Raw genomic sequence first — 20,410 nt, 5'->3', positions numbered from 1 at the left:
AAAAAATCATCACATTAACACCAGAAGTAAGAAAACAGGAAGTGACACCTCTGACAATCTACATTACACTTCAGTCTGATGTTCAGTCAGCAGCAAGACAACATGGAGGTCACAGCTCTCTGCATCAAACTGCGTGAGTACTGAGTCTGTCTCTGTTACTTTATACTACAAACGTTCAGCTGCAGTATTGTGTTGATAGAATAGATGATACACTGATGTTCAAGAGCCACTGTTTCAGCTGTAGGAATCACACTGACCTTACAAATGTATCTTGCTTTTTCATTTGTCTCTTTACTGATGATTGTGGTGATGCTGCTGTGTGAACATGATCAGAAAGTTTGTAAGTACCAGTTATTTACTTACTGAACACATTCAATGTTGAAAATATATTACAGCTGTTATATGAATCTCTTTCTTTTTCTTTGTTGCAGATGCAGCTTATCTTCGAATTGATCCGAACAGAGCACAGTTCTTTAAATATGAGTCACTAACTTTTTATTGTGAGGGGGTCTCTTATTGTGAAATTGTAGATGAGTCCAAAGGGAAAAATACCCTCATGTAACAAAACCAATAAGAGAACATCAACAGGGTCGTCCTGCACCTTTACAAATGTTTTTCCAAATGACAGTGGTGAATACTGGTTTGAGACTGGAGGGGGGGAAAGAAGCAACAATGTCAACATCTTTGTCACTGGTAAGTTTTTATCATGACAACAACATTTTGTCATAAACTCAACATGAGTGTATCATTAAATCAGCTTTTACATCCTTGTTGTTCAGCTGGTTCAGTGATCCTGGAAATTCCTGCTCTTCCTGTGATGGAGGGAGAAGCTGTAACTCTGACTTGTAGAAACAAGACGACTTCCTCACAGACCTCAGCTCATTTCTATAATTACGGAGTCTTCATCAATAGCAGCTCTACAGGAAACATGATCATCCACAGTGTTTCCACGTCTAATGAAGGACTCTACAAGTGCAACATCTCTGGAGCTGGAGAATCAGCAGAGAGCTGCTTGATTGTCAGAGGTGAGACACAGCAACATTTTATAAAAGAGTTTATATGTAAATGTCATGTAAATGACAAATGAAACGCTTCATATTGACTGTAAACTACTTTTTGTACTCATTGCAGATAGTCAAAAAGAGACGGTTACTACCTCTCTCAAAGACACGAGTACTACCTCTTCCAAAGACACGAGTACTACCTCTTCCAAAGACACGAGTACTACCTCTTCCAAAGAGATGGTTCCTTCCTCTTCCACTTCCAACGCATGGATCATTGTTACAGTTTTACTGCTGCTTCTTCTGATCTGTGTGGGACTACTTCATTTTGTCAAAAGTTACTGGCACAGAGGTAAAAGAAAACAAAGTTAAAAACACACATAAATATTTGCTTTTGTAAGAGATTACCACTTATACAAGTCACAGTGTGAACAGGTGGGTTATAAAAAAGGGAATATGTTCCTAAACAGTGCATATTTAGTACTCTTAAGTATATTTTAGGGCATTCTTATACAAAGTGAGGTATTTACCTGCAACTTGTTGGTATTTTAATTGAAGATTGGTGAGAGGAGAGAAAATCTGCCATAAGATGATATGTATTGTTGAGAATTATAGCGACAAACCTAATTTTCGAATATTATACTAGTAGTATTATAATACTAAAACATTATTTGTGTTCATGTTAAATACATTTTTACTTAATGATAAACAGCAAGTAGTCACCACAGTAGTTACATTGTCCAACACTAAATTTGGAGGAAACTTTAGCATAGTTTGAATAGCATAGAATGTGATTGTGTCCATTTATAAGTTTAACTTTTTAACATAATAAGTAAGACATCTTCTCTTCCTGATTTTCTATTGATGCCGTAATTTTTCTTTCTATTGCAGTAGTGTTTTACGTGTCCACTCTGAGACCTGGATCAGACTCTACTGGGAATCAAACAGGTGAGAAAACAAACAAGACACACTGACCATGATTTCCTCATATAAAGTAAGATAACTATGCTGCCTTTGTTCATTAGAAACACAAATACCCAGATAACAAAGTCTTTCAGACAAAGCAGGAAATATTCAGTTATTAACATACGTGAAAATAATTTTTGATATGAAACATGAAGACAAAATGTAATGTCCAGGAAAAACAAGCAACAAAATTACCAGTTGACAACAAAACGTTTTGATTATTTCAGTGGTTTAATGATGTATTAAATGAGACAGGTCCTCTACTTGTGTAAAGAAAAGTCAGATCGTTAAGAGTTAATAATCTTAGTAAAGAAATAAATAGTATATAACATTTTGTACATGTTTTTCAGTCTATGAAAATGGCGATTCAACTGCTACAAGCACAGCAGCTTGTGACGTAGTAACAAAACACAGGAAAAAGAAAGGTACAGTACTTCACCTGTTATTGTTGTTTTAATTTTACTTTACTATAATCTTCAAACAATTGTATCAGACTTTCCAAATATGGTATTTGGATTAGAAATGTATAGCCATGTATATTTAATGCTAAATATAGCAGACTAAAAATATGACTATGGTGTTACAAGTTGTTCTCATGACACTTTGTTGCAGTCATTGCAGTATTTGTTAGATGTGTGAGTGCTGGTTTTAACCCGAGCTTCTAAACTGAAACCACAGAGAAAGAGGCTGACACGTCTGCAGAGTACAGGATATATGTAGAGTAGAAGTTGTGAATTTCCATGCAATCATCTTTGGTCATGGCATTTTTTTAAGAATATACAAAATAACATCATATAACGAATATAAATTGTATAAGAGTCACATAAAACATGAGATCATCACAGTGTGGTTTGTTTGTTTATGATATAACTTGCTGCTACATCTTTCCATGTAGGTGATTAGTGTAGCCTAAAATATAGCCACAAACAAACAAACACAACCTTTCAACTTGTGTTAAGTCAAGACACAGCAATGGGAACAATTATTCTAAAATAACCCTAAATTAGTTAAGAGCGTCAATTCTTTTGTTGCTGTACATGTCCTAGCAAACGTCCACTATCTCTGTCTTTATTAGATGAGGATGAATCATCATTTAGAGCTGTTTACTACATGTTGAGCCTGGATGGTGGTTCTCAACAGCTTGGTGAGTTTATTAAAAACTCATTTAAATAGTAACTGATTGTTGTGATCAAACACAACCAGAGAAAATGCCAATTTGTTATTATACATAAATGAAATGTGTTACATGAAAACATAATCTTGTTTTTATGTAGAACCAACAATATCACCTGCCCTGGTTCGTACCCAACCAACATTTAAAGAAAATGATTTATATTCTACAATCTAGCAGGTAAGAACAATAAAAAATAACTCATGTTGTGTGAGGTCGTTGATCTAACTACTACACTTTACAGCCTTTATACTTTTAATTTAGTTTTTAGACACTTCAAGCACCTTTCACGTTATATTGTAGTTTTCAAAACTGGCAAATTTTAATTTAGAAATTACCATGTACAGTATACACAAATCAGAAATCAACTATTATAATAATTCAATTTAACATTCAACTTTATTTAGATATCCTAAAAGGCTTAGAAACTAAGAATTGTTTATTTAGTCTAGCACATAAGGATTATTGTTTGTCTTTTATTTTCCTCATCTGTTATATCACATCTTTGAATTTTTAAATTCAACTTTCTACAGTTCAGTGTGAAGCTGTAATTTGTAATTTTGTATATGTTCTGTGATCTACAGGTTTCAGAGAGAGATGAATAAACGAGAAGATTTGTCCCCAGTGAGTCAGATCAGCTGCATGACAGCTCTACCTTCGCTGTGCGCTTGTTTGCAAATGGTTGAATGGAAAACAGTGTAAAAGCACTTTTACTGCCAGTTAGGTAGAAAGTGCTGTATAACTGCAAAGTATTTACATTCACCATATGTGTTTACTACAAAATAAAAATAATGCATTTATAGACCCGTTTATAGATTTGGGTAGAAAATAAGATTTAATGAATAACATTCAAAATCCACAACTGCTTAAGTATATTTTTTGACTAACTAAAAGATATGTCTCTTTAAACTCTTCATCTTTTTCTGCCAGGTAAACCAACTTTTTCTATTAGTAGTGTGTCTGGTGACATGTGTAACAATACAGTTCAGAAAGAAGAGCTGCAGTTACTTTTGTTTGTTTTTGTTTGTTTCTTTTTTTTCACAATGTCCTAAGACTTTACTGTTCACCTGGAAATAAAGTGAATGTTTTTAGACTCATTTAGACGACAGTCTGAAGCGAAACCTTTAAGCAATTTAAGATATGACGTAGTGGTGCACTCTTGTGGTCTATGAAGGTATTACAAAAACAAACAATGAATCTAATTTACAAAAAAAAAAAAAACATATTCATGGGATGTCTGGTGTGAGCAGCTCTCTTGAAGTTGTTCAACAACACCTTTATTGGGTTTAGGTGTAGGTTCTAACTGGGCTACTCCAAAGAGAGTTGGGAGACAGTGATTCTGTTCCAGATTAACTTTAATGTTTAGGGTAATTGTCCTGCTGCATCACCCAACTTCACTTGTGCTTGTACCCTAAATAAAGGTGCTAATAACATCATACTTGTCTCTAATGTGGCAAAATCAAATGTATTTTGTCTGCAAATTTGTTTAACTGTCATGGAAATCATAGTGTTAGTGTTGTACTGCAGGGGGCAGAGTAGGACTAGTGAATTGAGTTGGTGTGTTTGCACGTGTGTGTGTGTGTGTGTGTGTGTGTGTGTTTCTGAGTAAAAGACACAAAAACGAAAGAAAAAGAGGAAAATCTTGATAATAATACGAAAGTTATTTGTACTTCTTCTCTTTCTTCTTTTCCCATCAGGGGTCACCACAGCGAATCATCCTTTTCCACCTAACTCTATCATGAACATCTTCTACCCTAACACTAGCCAACCTCATGTCCTCTGTTAAGACATCCATATATCTCCTCCTTGGTCGTCCTCTTGCCCTCCTGCCTGGCAGCTCCATCTCCAACATCCTTCCACCAATATACTCACTATCCCTCCTCTGAACATGTCCGAACCAACTCAGTCTGGCCTCTCTGACTTTGTCGCTTACACAGGCAACGTGAGCCGTCCCTCTGATGTACTCGTTCCTTATTCTGTCTAACCTGGTCACTCCTAAGGAGAACCTCAACATCTTCATCTCTGCTACCTCCATCTCAGCCTCTTGTCTCTTTCTCACTGCTACCGTCTCTAACCCATAGAGCAGAGCTGGTCTCACCACTGTCTTGTACACCTTTCCTTTGAGTCTTGCTGACACTCTTCTGTCACACAACACTCCTGACACTTTCCTCCACCCGCTCCAACCCGCCTGCACTTGCCTCTTCACCTCTGTTCCACACTCTCCATCACACTGAACTGTTGACCCCAAGTACTTTAACTCCTGCACCTTCTTCACCTCAGCCCCCTGTAACCTAACGCTTCTACCTTGATACAGAAGTTTTTTTGTACATTTATGGAAAATTGCTACAATATTGAAATCGGCTGTTCATATAAACAAATGGCTTCTGGGTTAACAGTGCCAGTTCAGGTTTCACACGGGACTTTTCAAGGTGTCTCTGTGAGGAAAATATTTAATTTTGTCTAATACAACTACTCATTTTTCGGTCCATAGTTGTGCTTTGCTTCACCCACTGATGTTTAACTACCAGATTATTTCTGCTACAACAATAGACAAAGTTTGTGATCTAAATAAATCGTCACATTAACACCAGAAGACAGAGTACAGAGTACAGGATGTATGTAGAGTAGAGGTTGTGAATTTCCATGCAACCACTTTGGACTTTTTTTTAAATATATGAAAGAATATCTTATAACAAGTATAGATTGTATTACTCACATAAAACATGAGATCATCACAGTGTGGTACTGGACTCGCTGCTACATCTTTCCACATAGGTGATAAGCATAGCTCAAAATATAGCCACAAACAAAAAAACACAGCTATTCAACTTATGTTAAGTCGAGACACAGCAATGGGAACAATTATTCAAAAATAACCTTTAATTGGTTCACAGCATCAACTTTTTTGTTGCTGTACATGTCCTAGCAAACATCCACTGTCTCTATATTTATTAAATGAGGATGAATCATCATTTAGAGCTGTTTACGACAGTGTAGTGTGAAGCTGTACTTTAAATAATTTACATTTGTAAATTTTGTGTGTTCGACAGAGAGAGAGAGATGAATAAAGGAGAAGCTTTGTCCCCAGTGAGTCAGCTGCATGGCAGCTCTGCCATCGATGTTCGTTTGTGTGCACATGGCTGAATGAGAAATGGTGAAAAAGCACTTACACTGCCGATTACATAGAAAAGTCCTGTAATACGACCATTTACATTACATTACAGTCATTTAGCAGACGCTTTTATCCAAAGTGACTTACAAGTCATTACAAGTTACAAGGGTAGGCAGGGCAGCGTGAGGAGGTCTTGCCTAAGGACCCCTACTGGAGGTAGCCATAGCTGGGATTTGAACCCCAGTCTCCCACATGGGAGGCGGTGATGTTACCACTACACTAACCAGCCGCCACCAGACCATTTACATTTATCATATGTGTTTGGTACAAAATATACTGTCAATGATGCATTCATCCACCCGGCCATAGATTTAAGTAGAAAGTAAACACTGTGTCTATTTGGATTTAATTAAATACATTCAAAGTCCTAAACTGTTTTAGGTGATTTAAAAAAGAAAAACATTTTTTCTGCTCTTTGACTAATTAAAAGACATGTCTCTTTTAACTCTGTATGTGTTTCTACCATGTAAATACTGGCAAGAAAAAGATAACTATTTTAACTTTGCTGGTTTTCTACCTGAAACAGCAATAAAATGTTATCTGATATGTCCAAGCTGATAAATCACAGTCCTCATATTTCATATCTTTATTTAAAACATTATACAACTACAGCCATTAATCTAGCCACAGGGGTTGCAAGCCAGTTACTTCTGTGCTGGTCCCAAGCCCGGATAAATAGAGAGGGTTGCGTCAGGAAGGGCATCCGGTCTAAAAATTGCCAAAATAACCATGCAAATCATCAATAACACTTTCATACCGGATCGGTCGAGGCCCGGGTTAACAACGACCGCCACCGGTGCTGTTAACCTACAGGGTGCCGGTGGAAATTTGACTACTGTTGGTCGAAGAAAGAGGGGAGGCAGAAGGGTTCGTGGTCAGAGAGAGAAGGGAAAAGGCATGAGCATAGGTTTGAGAATAGGGACTCTTAACGTTGGCACGATGACAGGGAAAGGCAGTGAGCTGGCAGACATGATGGAGAGAAAAAAGGTAGATGTTCTGTGTGTGCAGGAGACAAGGTGGAAGGGCAGCAAGGCACGTAGTATCGGAGGAGGATACAAACTGTTCTACCATGGTGTGGATAGGAAGAGAAACGGGGTAGGAGTGATCCTGAAGGGGGAGTTTGTAAACAGTGTTCTAGAGATGAAAAGAGTCTCAGACAGGGTGATGAGCCTAAAGCTAGAAATTGAAGGGGTAATAGTGAATGTAGTCAGTGGGTATGCGCCACAGGTTGGCTGTGAGTTAGAAGAGAAGGAGAGATTCTGGAGTGAGTTTGATGAGGTCATAGAGAGTATCCCCAGAGGAGAGAGAGTTGTTGTTGGAGCAGACTTCAATGGGCATGTTGGTGAGGGCAACAGAGGTGATGAGGAGGTGATGGGCAGGTTTGGTGTGAAGGAAAGGAATCTAGGACAGATGGTGGTGGACTTTGCTAAGAGGACGGAAATGGCTGTAGTCAACACTTACTTCCAGAAGCGAGAGGAACATAGAGTGACATACAAGAGTGGAGGTTGGAGTACGCAGGTGGACTACATCCTATGTAGACGAGGTCATTTGAGAGAGGTTAGTGACTGCAAAGTGGTGGTAGGAGAGAGTGTAGCCAGACAGCACCGCATGGTGGTGTGTAAGATGACTCTGGAGGTCAGGAAGAAGAAGAGAGGGAAGACAGAAAAGAAGACCAAGTGGTGGAAGTTAAAGAATGAAGAAACTTGTGAGGAATTCAGACAGAAGTTGAGACAGGTTCTTGGTGGTCAGGATGAGCTTCCAGATGACTGGGAAACTACAGCAGAGATTATCAGGGAAACAGGTAGGAAGGTGCTAGGTGTGTCATCTGGAAAGAGGAAAGAAGGTAAAGACACTTGGTGGTGGAATGAGGAAGAACAGGAATGCGTCCAGAGGAAGAGGTTAGCTAGAAGGAAGTGGGATGTAGAAAGGACTGAGGAAAGTAGACAGGAGTACAAGGAAGCGCAGCGTAGAGTGAAGAGGGAGGTGGCAAAGGCCAAACAGAAAGCTTACGATGAGCTGTATGACAGGTTAGACACAAAGGAAGGAGAGAAGGACTTGTACAGGCTAGCCAGACAGAGAGAGAGAGATGGGAAGGATGTGCAACAGGTAAGGGTGATTAAGGACAGAGATGGAAAGGTACTAACAACCCAGGAGAGTGTGCAGAAAAGATGGAAGGAGTATTTTGAGGAGCTGATGAACGAGGAAAATGACAGGGAAAGAAGGGAGGAAGATGTGGATGTTGTAGAGCAGGAAATAGCAGAGATTGGAAAGGATGAGGTTAGGAAGGCTCTGAAAAGGATGAAGAGTGGAAAGGCTGTTGGTCCTGATGACGTACCTGTGGAGGTGTGGAAGTGCTTAGGAGAGACAGCAGTGGAGTTTCTAACCAGTTTGTTAAATAGGATTCTAGAGAGTGAGAAGATGCCTGAGGAATGGAGGAGAAGTGTTCTGGTTCCGATCTTTAAGAACAAGGGTGACACGCAGAACTGCAGCAACTACAGAGGAATAAAGTTGATGAGCCACACAATGAAGCTGTGGGAAAGAGTAGTGGAAGCCAGGCTTAGGAAGAAGGTGGAGATTTGTGAGCAGCAGTATGGTTTCATGCCCCGTAAGAGCACCACTGATGCTGTTTTTGCTTTGAGAATGTTGATGGAAAAGTACAGAGATGGTCAGAAGGAGCTGCATTGTGTCTTTGTAGATTTAGAGAAGGCGTATGACAGGGTGCCGAGGGAGGAGCTGTGGTGCTGTATGAGGTCGTCGGGAGTGGCAGAGAAGTACGTCAGAGTAGTTCAGGACATGTATGAGAGAAGTATGACGGTGGTGAGATGTGCTGTAGGTCAGACAGAGGAGTTCAAGGTGGAGGTGGGACTACACCAAGGATCAGCTTTGAGTCCCTTCTTGTTTGCTATGTTGATGGACAGGCTGACAGATGAGGTCAGACAGGAATCTCCCTGGACAATGATGTTTGCGGATGATATTGTGATTTGCAGTGAGAGTAGAGAGCAGGTGGAGGAACAGCTAGAGAGGTGGAGGTTTGCTCTGGAAAGAAGAGGCATGAAAGTAAGTCGTAGTAAGACAGAATACATGTGTCTGAACGAGAGGGATCAAGGTAGAAGCGTTAGGTTACAGGGGGCTGAGGTGAAGAAGGTGCAGGAGTTTAAGTACTTGGGGTCAACAGTTCAGTGTGCTGGGGAGTGTGGAAAAGAGGTGAAGAGGCGAGTGCAGGCAGGTTGGAGCGGGTGGAGGAAAGTGTCAGGAGTGTTGTGTGACAGAAGAGTGTCAGCAAGACTCAAAGGAAAGGTGTACAAGACAGTGGTGAGACCAGCTCTGCTCTATGGGTTAGAGACGGTAGCAGTGAGAAAGAGACAAGAGGCTGAGATGGAGGTAGCAGAGATGAAGATGTTGAGGTTCTCCTTAGGAGTGACCAGGTTAGACAGAATAAGGAACGAGTACATCAGAGGGACGGCTCACGTTGCATGTGTTAGCAACAAATTCAGAGAGGCCAGACTGAGATGGTTTGGACATGTTCAGAGGAGGGATAGTGAGTATATTGGTAGAAGGATGTTGGAGATGGAGCTGCCAGGCAGGAGGTCAAGAGGGCGGCCAAAGAGGAGATATATGGATGTTATAACAGAGGACATGAGGTTGGCTAGTGTTAGGGTAGAAGATGTTCATGATAGAGTGAGGTGGATAAGGATGATTCGCTGTGGCGACCCCTGATGGGAAAAGCCGAAAGAGAAGAAGAAGATACAACTACAGCCATTAAAGATAAGTCATGATGAAAGAAGTACAAACAGCAAGCAGCATTTGGTTGAGGTGTGGGCTCTGACTGCGCTGTGATGAGAGACAATGATTCTGCTCCAGAATAACTTTAATGTTTAGGGTCATTGTCCTGCTCCATCAGCCCTAAATGATGGTGCTAATAACATCATACTTGTCTGTTGTGAAGGTATTTTCATGCTACAATAACATAACATAACACAGAATCTCTTGTACTGCTAGGTTGAAAAGTGTTGTTGCTGTTAGGACAAACACAGTGGGAAATCTGCTCTTCATGGTTTACAGTGGTGGTTTAGTCGTTTTGTACTAAATAAAGCTGTTGACAGTTTATGGTTCTATTTTTTATGTGTCCACTCCAGTAATAGCCAGGCTTTGCAACTCTCCACTTGGATACTGTGATAAACTGCTTAGCTTTTAGCAGACAAAGGTGAATGGTTAAGGTCACAGTCACCTCACGTTTGTCAAATTCTTGTTTTTAATGTGAATGTGATGTCTCAGAAACACCTTAAGGGAATTTCTTCAAATGTGGCACAAATTGTCACTTGGGCAAAAGGATGACCTGATTAGATTTTAGTGGACGGAGATTAAATGTCAAGGTCTTTGTGACATTTTCGTCAATGCTATATCTCAGATCTAGCATACATGTGGTAAAAACATCTTGTTTGACTCGTGCATTAATCATATTAGAATAAACGTTTGGACAGATATGGGTGAACTACAACGTCACTGGTTAGTGGATGAAACTGAAATGCAGAATTTCTAGTGGACTTTTACCAGAAGATTCCTTCTATTCTACAATCCAGTAGGTAAAAATAATACAAATTAACTCATGTAGACACTTTCAGGTTCCAAGAACCAATCACAATACATTGTCACAAATGGCAAATCATAATTATGACATGTAAATCAATGTCATGATCGTGCTTCCACTTCCTGTCTTTCTGCTTTTATTTTGATAATGATATTTTATTATCACTAATCACTCGGATCATTTTCACCTGTGTCTCATTTTCTCCCTTTTATAAGCACCTTCCTTTTCACCTGTAAGTTGCCAGATTGTTAGATTTATTACAACTTTGCAGCCTTTCTCTAGCCTTGGTCCTTGCTCCTGTGTGTGGACCCTCTTTTCCTTGCCTCATGCCCTTATGGTAATTTACCCCACCTGGTGTTTTGGATCTCTGCTCTGTTTCCCTGATCAGCACCTGGACTATGAACTTTTAACCTATGCCTCTAAGTGTTTTTGCCTGCTCTTTCTGGTAGTGACTCTTCGTTGTATTTAAATTGATTAAAGTAAATTTGAAGTTAAAAGCAGTTAGGTTGACTTTCTTTCTTGTCCCTTTTAAGAGGCATCTGTTTCTACCAGGTAAACCAACTTATTCCATCAGCAGCGTATCTGTTCACGTGTGTGAAAATAGAGTTCACATGCACAGAGCCTTTGTGGCTTTTAAGTAGACTCACTGTGGTCAATTTCTACCTTAATGTTGATTTAATCTAAAAATGTGTGTAATCTGTAAAAACCTTTTTTTTGTGTTCAAATGTACAATACGTTTTTTTAGACGACCCTGTTGATGTTCTGACCCTGAAGATTTTTAGACGTATTTTGAATTCAGACCATCTTGCTATTTAAAACAGGGTGTAGTGGTGCACTCTTGTGGTCTAAGTGAGAATGACACAAACAAACAAAAAGTCAGCTTTACAGAAACATTTTCCACCTATTAAAAAACCATAGTGACAAGAAAAACTGACTGAACTGTTTAATTTTCTTTCTGCATGAAATGTGATCTGACATTTAATATTTCTGAGCTGAAAAATCAGTCATGGTCTTTCATGTCAATACATCAGCTGTTCACTTACTTCTATCAGACCATCAACAAACAGCAGATTCAAAAGTAAGTGGATAGATTTGTAATATAAACTTTGAATTTATATCACAGAAAGTGTTGCATGATGCAGCAGTAGGTCTATGACATTGTTAATTTAGATTTGCTACAGCTCCACAATCAATAGACATGGTGCTAAATAGTTTTCTGAGTATTTCTGTACTCAACTTTACATTTGACGAGATCCCATGATAGAATTTACTGTTTTTGTCTCTATCTTTCTGCACTTATCAAGTGACAAGTTTAAATACTCTAATGAATCTTTTGTACAGTCAGGTTGAAAAGACATGCTCAGTGAGTGTGTGTCTGTTGCCTTCAGGACATAGATAGTGGGAAACCTGTCGATTGTGGTTTATATACAGAACCACTGATATAGATCCCACTAAGGGTCACAACAATTAATTTTATTCTGAGCTGCTCCTGGTTTCTCTTTCACTTTGCTCTCACAATACTTTTTCAATACCTCTGGTCTATCGATCTGTTCCCAAAGTAAAACCTGTATCATGCAGTTGACCCCTGTTGTCTGTGGCCGCAGAGAGTGGGTTCACCATCAGCTGTGAGCAGCTAGTACCACTGTAACTTAGTAAGATGCTATAGTAAGTGTTCAGTTAGTTAGCTAGCCACCTCTCAACACCAAGCTGTGACACTGACTGGCAGTAGCTGTGATTACAGCTAGGATGGTGCTGTCCATGTGACTATAGTTGGATCTGTACTTCAGTTGTTATTAGTGTATTTGCTCAGTATGAATAAAACTGCATGAACTACTCAGAATTAGACAGAGTAACAGATCCGGATGTCTCTGGATGAAAAGTGGTGTAAGTCATGCCTTAGACATTACATGTCTAATATTCATCATCATTCAACCATCCCCAAAAAGATCAGACGCAATTCACACATCCACCAAGCCGACCACGCCTAACGGCCCACAATAGACAATAGGAGGGGTTGGCAGAGGTGTGACTATCTAACTCAACTGAGGTTGGCTCCTACTGGTTTATATAATGTTTATTTATGCCACTTTACATTATTTGCACATGCAAAACTTCCCTCACACTGCTCTCAAAGTGCTTATCTTCTCTGTCCAATGTGTGAACAACATTGCCTTTGTCTTTTAGATGAAGGTACACAGCTGACTCAGGTCTTGATGTGTTACTCCTCCCGTGTATCAGCTGTGTGGTTTCTTCAATGTACAGCTGGCTGCATCAGACTGCATACCCTATACTGATCATCTTGAGTTTTGGAGTCAAGTGTTTCAGGTGTTCCTTGTGAATGTTGTCTGAACTGTGTTGGTGGCCAAAGGTCAAAGGTCACAGCCAGCTTAGGTTAATCTAATTGTTATGACTGTTACTGGCATCAAGAGGTGGCCTGTTTAGATTTCAGTGTAGCTAAGGTGATTGCGACATCATTTGTGTCCTGTAGTTGTAAATGCTATATCTTAGAAATACCTAGAAGGGATTTCATTACATCTGACAAAAACATCTGCTTGAAATCTCTGAAATCTAGACACTAAATTACAAAATCATTGTTTAGTGGAGGAAATAACATTGATGTAATTCTAGTTTTCGTTTAAACCACCAGATAGAGAATGTTTGTTATCTAAAAAAATCAACACATTAACACCAGAAGTAAGAAAACAGGAAGTAACACCTCTGAGAAGCTACATTACACTTCAGTCTGATGTTCAGTCAGCAGCAAGACAACATGGAGGTCACAGCTCTCTGCATCAAACTGCGTGAGTACTGAGTCTGTCTCTGTTACTTTATACTACAAACATTCAGCTGTTGTATTATGTTTTTTCTGTACCAGTAATCTGTATCATCACATTGATCTGATTAAGGTTTCTTGCTTATTTATTTGTCTCCTTAGTGGTGATTGTGATGATGCTGCTGTGTGAACAAGATCAGAAAGTTAGTAAGTACCAGTTATTTACTCACTGAACTCATACAGCATATTAAAGGATACATTTTCACTGTTGTTGTTGTTTGATTTATTTATTTGAAAGAAGTTAAAAACAGGAATGTTTGTTATTTATTCTGACCCAATAATTTTTGATTAGTGGTTAGAAACAACACTTTCAAAAATCACATGAATCATGCTGTCATTTATCATTTTGTACTGAATCAATATTTATTTGGTTCTGTTATTTTAAAAATATATTCCAGCTGTTTTATGAGTCTCTTTCTTTTTCTTTGTTTCAGATGCAGCTTCTCTTCGTATTGATCCAAACAGAGCACAGTTCTTTCTATATGAGTCACTAACTTTTTATTGTGAGGGGGTCTCTTATTGTGAAGTTGTACATGAGCCCAAAGGGAAAATATCATCATGCAATGAAACTAATAAGAGAACATCAACAGGGTCGTCCTGCACGATTAGAAATATTGTTCCAGCTGACAGTGGTGAATACTGGTTTGATGCTGAAGGGGGGGAAAGAAGTAATGTTGTCAACATTGTTGTCACTGGTAAGTTTTTATCATATCTTTAACATTTTGTCATAAACTCAACATGAGTGTATCATTAAATCAGCTTTTACATCCTTGTTGTTCAGATGGTTCAGTGATCCTGGAAATTCCTGCTCTTCCTGTGATGGAGGGAGAAGCTGTAACTCTGACTTGTAGAAACAAGACGACTTCCTCACAGACCTCAGCTGATTTCTATAAAGATGGAGTCTTCATCAATAGCAGCTCTACAGGAAACATGACCATCAACAGTGTTTCCACGTCTAATGAAGGACTCTACAAGTGCAGCATCTCTGGAGCTGGAGAATCAGCGGAGAGCAGGTTGATCGTCAGAGGTGAGACACAGAAAGATTTTAAAGAAGAATTTATAAGTATATGTGATGTAAATGAGAAGTGTAGCATTAGATACTGACTTTAAACACATTATATTAGTTAATTGTCATACTGTTGTCAAAATATTGTGAATGTCCTTGGACTTTATAAGGTACAATACTTTTTGTACTCATTGCAGATAGTCAGAAAGAGACAGTTACTACCTCTTCCAAAGAGATGGTTACTTTTTCTTCCACTTCCAACCCATGGATCATTGTCACAGTTTTACTGCTGGTTCTTCTGATCTGTGTTGGACTACTTCACTGTTACTGGCACAGAGGTAAAAACAATGACATAAAATGCATTTTACTCAAATATTTGCTCTTATTATAAGAGCTTGTTGTTTATTTAGTTCTGCATACCCACATATCAGTCACAGTGTGACTAGGTAGGAAGGAAGGAAGGAAGTTTCAACCAATATGTTTCTAAACACTGCATGTTTAGTACTCTTACGTAAGTTTTAGTACATTTTTAGACAAAGTGAGGTATTTACCTGCAGCTTGTTGGCATTTTAATTGCAGATTGGTTAGAGGAGAGGAAACCTGCCATAAGATGACTTTTATTCTTGAGAATTATAGAACATTATACTAGTAGTATAATACTATATAATACTAAAACATTATTTGTGTTCATTTTAAATAGATTTTTACAAAATGATGCACTGCAAGTAGTCACCACAGTTACATTATTACATAGTTACATTATCCAAAATTAAATTTGGAGGAAACATATGCAAAGTCTGTTCTAATTTGGTGAAGCTGGATGTGATTGTGTCCATTTATAAGTTTTTTTAAAATGATAAGAAAGACATCTTCTCTTCCTGGTTTTTCTTTTGATGCTGTTTTTTTTCTTCTATTGCAGTAGTGTTTTACGTGTCCACACTGAGACCTGGATCAGGCTCAGCTGGGAATCAAACAGGTGAGAAAACAAACCAGACACACTGTCCATGAGCTCCTCATGTAAAGTAAGATAACTACACTGCCTTTGTTCATTAGGAACACAAATACCCAGATGACAAAGTCATTCAGACAAAGCAAAAATATTCAGTTATTATTAAACATACTGTGAAAATAATTTTAATAATTCTTGCTATTGAAGTTATTTTTGACATGAAACATATAGACAACATCTATCCAGTTAAAACAAGTAAAAAAAAAATCAATATTTATATTATTATATATAACAGTTTGCACATGTCTTGTCAATGTCTCTTACACTGCTGACCTGTTTTCAGTCTATGAAAATGTCCATTCAACTGCTACAACACAGCAGCTTGTGAAGTAACAAAAAACAGGAAAAAGAAAGGTACAGTAGTTCACCTGACATTGTTTTCTTCATTTTACTTAACAATGTTGAAACAAGTACATATCTAATTGTATCAGACTTTCCAAATATATTATTTGAATTAGAAATATATAACCATGTACATTAATGCTAAATACAGCAGACTAAAAATATGACTATGGTTTTACAAGTTGTTCTCATGACACTTTGTTGCAGTCGTCTCAGTATTTGTTAGATGTGTTAGGGCTGGTTTTCACCTGAGCTTCTAAACTAAAACCACAGAGGAAGAGGTTGACACATCTGCAGAGTACAGGATATATATAGAGTAGTATATATATCCTGTATATCCTGTTTCCACACAACCACTTTGGACATGCATTTTAAAAAAATATACGAAATAATATCATATAACAAATATAGATTGTATTAGAGTCAGATCACCACAGATGTGGTATGTATATTTCTGATAAGCTGCTACTATCATGGTTCGAGCCTCGTTGCTGCCTGGCTTTTCCCCATGTTCTTATGGGCAACTTCCTGTTTCCTCCTCCCAGTCTGATCACCTTTACTCACCTCATTGTTTGCACCTAGTTTCCCCCGGACTACAAATACAGACCTGATCACCTTCCTCCCCGGCCAGATAGTCTAACCTCAACTCCCGGACACTATCCAGCGTTTTCATTTGGACTGACATATTTTCGATTTTTCGGACTCTGCCTGCCCTTGACCCTGTCTCTTCCCTGACCCCCTGGTGCTGTGAGTTCTGCTTATTCCCCGTCCCCCTGCTCACAGTACCAGACCTGGACCTGTACATGCCTAATTCCCTTTCCAGGAACTGCAGCCCTTCGACCCTGTCTCTGTGTGATTCCCCTCACCAGACCTTCCTGACCTGAACCTGCCTTTACATGAGTGTTTTTCCCTGATCTGTTCTCTCCCTCATTGTTCCTTACCCTGTTTCAACTCTGTGTGGACCTCCTAGTGCTTTTGGACCGGGACTGTCTATTCTGTTGTGGATTTTGCCTGCTGGACTTCCCTTTAACCCTTCTCTCTGTGTATGACCTGGGTCGTCTTAAGACCTCTGTTATTAGCCTCATGGACTCAACTTTTGAAACTCTCTCCCTGTATTTGGATTATTGGATTTTGCTTATTCTTGTCTGAACTGTAATTGTTTATGACACTAAACTCACCATATCAATCTGTTTTTGGACTCTAACTGTTTTGGACTGTGCTTGAGCAAACTTGCCACTACTCACCTGGAACTTACCACCTTTATCAGTCATGTGTCTCAGTGCTCTCAGTTTTCACCCTCTGTTCAACGGCTATCTTGGAATTGTTGTCACTCTCACCTCTCACACTCATCAATCTCCTCCAGATCATAGCCATCACCAACTCCGCCATTTCCCCTGGTTCTCCACAGCAACTCACATCCAGACCTCCGCACTCACCTGACACCACCTTCTCTCTGTTGGACCTCTGCTGAACGCCCCTACTTTGTTTGTGTTATATATGGCTTAGATAAGTCAAGACACAGTAATGGAAAAAATATTCTAAAATTACCTTAAATTACTTCAGAGCATCAATTCTTTTGTTGTGTACATGTACCAGCTAACTTCCACTGTCTCTGTCTTTATTAGATGAGGATGAATCATCATGTAGAGCTGTTTACTACATGTTGAGCCTGGATGGTGGTTCTCAACAGCTTGGTGAGTTTATTAAAAACTTATTTAAATGCTAACTGATGTTGTGATCAAACACAACCAGTGAAAATGCCAAGTTGTTATTAAACATAAATGAAATGTGTTACATTAAAACATAATCTTGTTTTTATGTAGAACCAACAGTATCACCTGCCCTGGTTCCTACCCACCCACCATTTAAAGAAAATGTTTTATATTCTACAATCCAGCAGGTAAGAACAATAAAAAATAACTCATGTTGTGAGAGCGGTGATCTAACTACTACACTTTCCAGCCTATAGACTATTAATTTAGTTTTTAGACACTTTCAGGTTTCAAGCACCATTCATGTTATATTATAGTTTTCAGAACTGGCAAATTTTAATTACGACATAGAAATTACCATGTACAGTATACACAAATCAGAAATCAACTATTACAATGATTCAATTTGACATTCAACTTTTATTTAGATATCCTGAAAGGCTTAGAAACTAAGATTTTTTTCTTTAGTCTAGCACAGAAGGATTATTGTTTGTCTTTATCGTCCTCATCTTTTTTTTTTAAAGAGTTTTTAAATTAAACTTTCTACAGTTCAGTGTGAAGCTGTAATTTCTATAAATTAACTTTTATTTGTATATTTTCGACAGGTTTCAGAGAGAGATGAATAAAGGAGAAGATTTGTCCCCAGTGAGTTAGGTCAGCTGCATGGCAGCTCTACCTTCGCTGTGTGCTTGTGAACAAATGGCTGAATGAGAAAAAGTGTAAAAGCACTTTTACTGACAGTTTGGTAGAAAAGTGCTGTATAACTGCAAACTATTTACATTTATCATATGTGTTTAGTACAAAATATAAATGATGCATTTATCGACCCGTCCATAGATTTGGGTAAAAAATAAACATTGCGTCTATTTGGATTTAATGAATAACATTCAAGTCCTAAACAAGTTCTAAATTGTTTAAGTATTTTTTTTTTTTGACTAACTGAAATATATGTCTCTTTTAACTCTTTAACTTTTTCTGCCAGGTAAACCACCTTTTCCTATTAGCAGCGTGTCTGGTGATACGTGTAACAATACAGTTCAGAAAGAGCTGTAGTTATTTTTGTTTGTTTTGTTTGTTTCTTCTGTGTACAATGTCCTAAGACTTTTAGACTCATTTAGACGACAGTCTGAAGCAAAACCTTTAAGCAATTTAAGACATGACGTAGTGGTGCCCTCTTGTGGTCTATGTCAGTATTACAAAAACAAACAATGAATCTGACTTACAAACAAACAAACAAAAAAAATAAAAACATATTCATGTGATGTCTGGTGTGAACAGCTCTCTTGAAGTTGTTCAACAACACCTTTACTGGGTTGAGGTGTAGGCTTTGACTGGGCTACCCCAAAGAGAGTTGGGAGACAGTGATTCTGTTCCAGATTAACTTTAATGTTTAGGGTAATTGTCCTGCTGCATCACCCAACTTCATCTGTGCTTGTACCCTAAAAAAAGGTGCTAATAACATCATACTTGTCTGTTGTGAAGCCATTTTCATGTTGGTATGCAGGCTTAAACTAACTACAATGATAACGTAGTGTTAGTAACATCACAGAATCTCTTGTACTTCTATGGTTGAAAAGAAATGTTAAGTGAGTGCATCTCTTTTGCCTTTAGGACCTGGTGCTAAGACTAACTAGTTTTCTAGTTTTTCTGTACTCAACTTTACATTTGACCAATTCCCATGTTAGAATTTACTTTTACTCTGTCAAACACTTTTTACCTCTATCTTTCTGCACTTTACCAAGTCACATGTTTAAATATTCTAATTAATCTTTTGTACAGTCAGGTTGGAAAGACATGCTCAGTGAGTGTGTGTCTGTAGCCTTCAGGACATAGATAGTGGTACTGTCTATGTTCATATACAGTACCACTGTTATAGATCCCACTAAGGGTCACAACGATGAATTTTATTCTGAGCTACTCCTGTGTTCTCTTTCACTTTGCTCTCATAATACTTTTTCAGTACCTCTGGTCTATATTGATCTGTTCCCAAAGTAAAACCTGTATCATGCAGTTGACCCCTGTTGTCTGTGGCCACAGAGAGTGGGTTCACCATCAGCTGTGAGCAGCAAGTACCACTGTAACTTAGTGAACTGATATAGTAAGTGTTCAGTTAGTTAGCTAGCCACCTCTCAACACCGAGCTGTGACACTGACTGGCAGTAACTGTGATTACAGCTAGGATGGTGCTGTCCATGTGACTGTAGCTGAATCTGTTCTTCAGTTGTTATTAGAGTATTTGCTCAGTATGAATAAAACTGCATGAACTACCGTATTGGCCAAAGGTCAAAGGTCACAGCCAGCTTAGGTTTAACTAATTGTTATGAATGTTACTGGCATCAAGAGGTGGCCTGTTTAGATTTTAGTTGAGCTCAGGTCATTGCGACCTCATTTATTTCCGTTTGTTGTAAATGCTATATCTTAGAAATTTCATTACATCTGACACAAACATCTGCTTGAACTCTGTGAAACCTGGACAGAATCTGGACAGTAAATTACAAAGTCACTGGTTAGTGGAGGAAATAACATTGATGTAATTCTAGTTTATCATTTAAACCACCAGATAGAGAAAAGAATGTTATCTAAAAAAAAAATCAACACATTAACACCAGAA

The 20,410-nt window shown here is 38.5% G+C and overlaps 2 protein-coding genes and 1 long non-coding RNA gene across 4 annotated transcripts in view; all 3 read left to right on the top strand.

Moving 5' to 3' along the window:
• Positions 1-15,211, top strand: part of LOC117153117 (high affinity immunoglobulin gamma Fc receptor I-like) — a 23,618-nt gene extending 8,407 nt beyond the window's left edge. The window contains exon 2 of one of the 2 annotated variants that reach the window (XR_004463542.1): positions 432-671. The gene's annotated coding sequence lies outside the window, so the exon portion shown is untranslated. Of the gene's footprint in view, positions 1-431; positions 672-15,191 lie in introns of those variants that run through there. The other variant, XM_033326778.1, reaches the window with a different exon arrangement.
• LOC113168618 overlaps positions 14,592-20,410 on the top strand; it is a 27,916-nt gene continuing 22,097 nt past the window's right edge. The window contains exon 1 of the mRNA XM_026369666.1: positions 14,592-14,758. Coding sequence (XP_026225451.1) covers positions 14,662-14,758 — 97 coding nt within the window. The 5' untranslated portion in view covers positions 14,592-14,661. The remainder of the gene's footprint in view (positions 14,759-20,410) is intronic.
• LOC113168627 lies at positions 16,880-19,962 on the top strand. Its single transcript, XR_003299493.1, has 3 exons — positions 16,880-17,782; positions 17,912-17,988; positions 18,406-19,962. It is a non-coding gene; the product is annotated as an uncharacterized LOC113168627 (long non-coding RNA).

The sequence above is a fragment of the Anabas testudineus genome, chromosome 18, assembly GCF_900324465.2.
Source record: "Anabas testudineus chromosome 18, fAnaTes1.2, whole genome shotgun sequence".
Taxonomy (NCBI): domain Eukaryota; kingdom Metazoa; phylum Chordata; class Actinopteri; order Anabantiformes; family Anabantidae; genus Anabas; species Anabas testudineus.
Note: the sequence above shows the minus strand (reverse complement) of the source record. Positions and strands in the feature narration are given on the sequence as shown.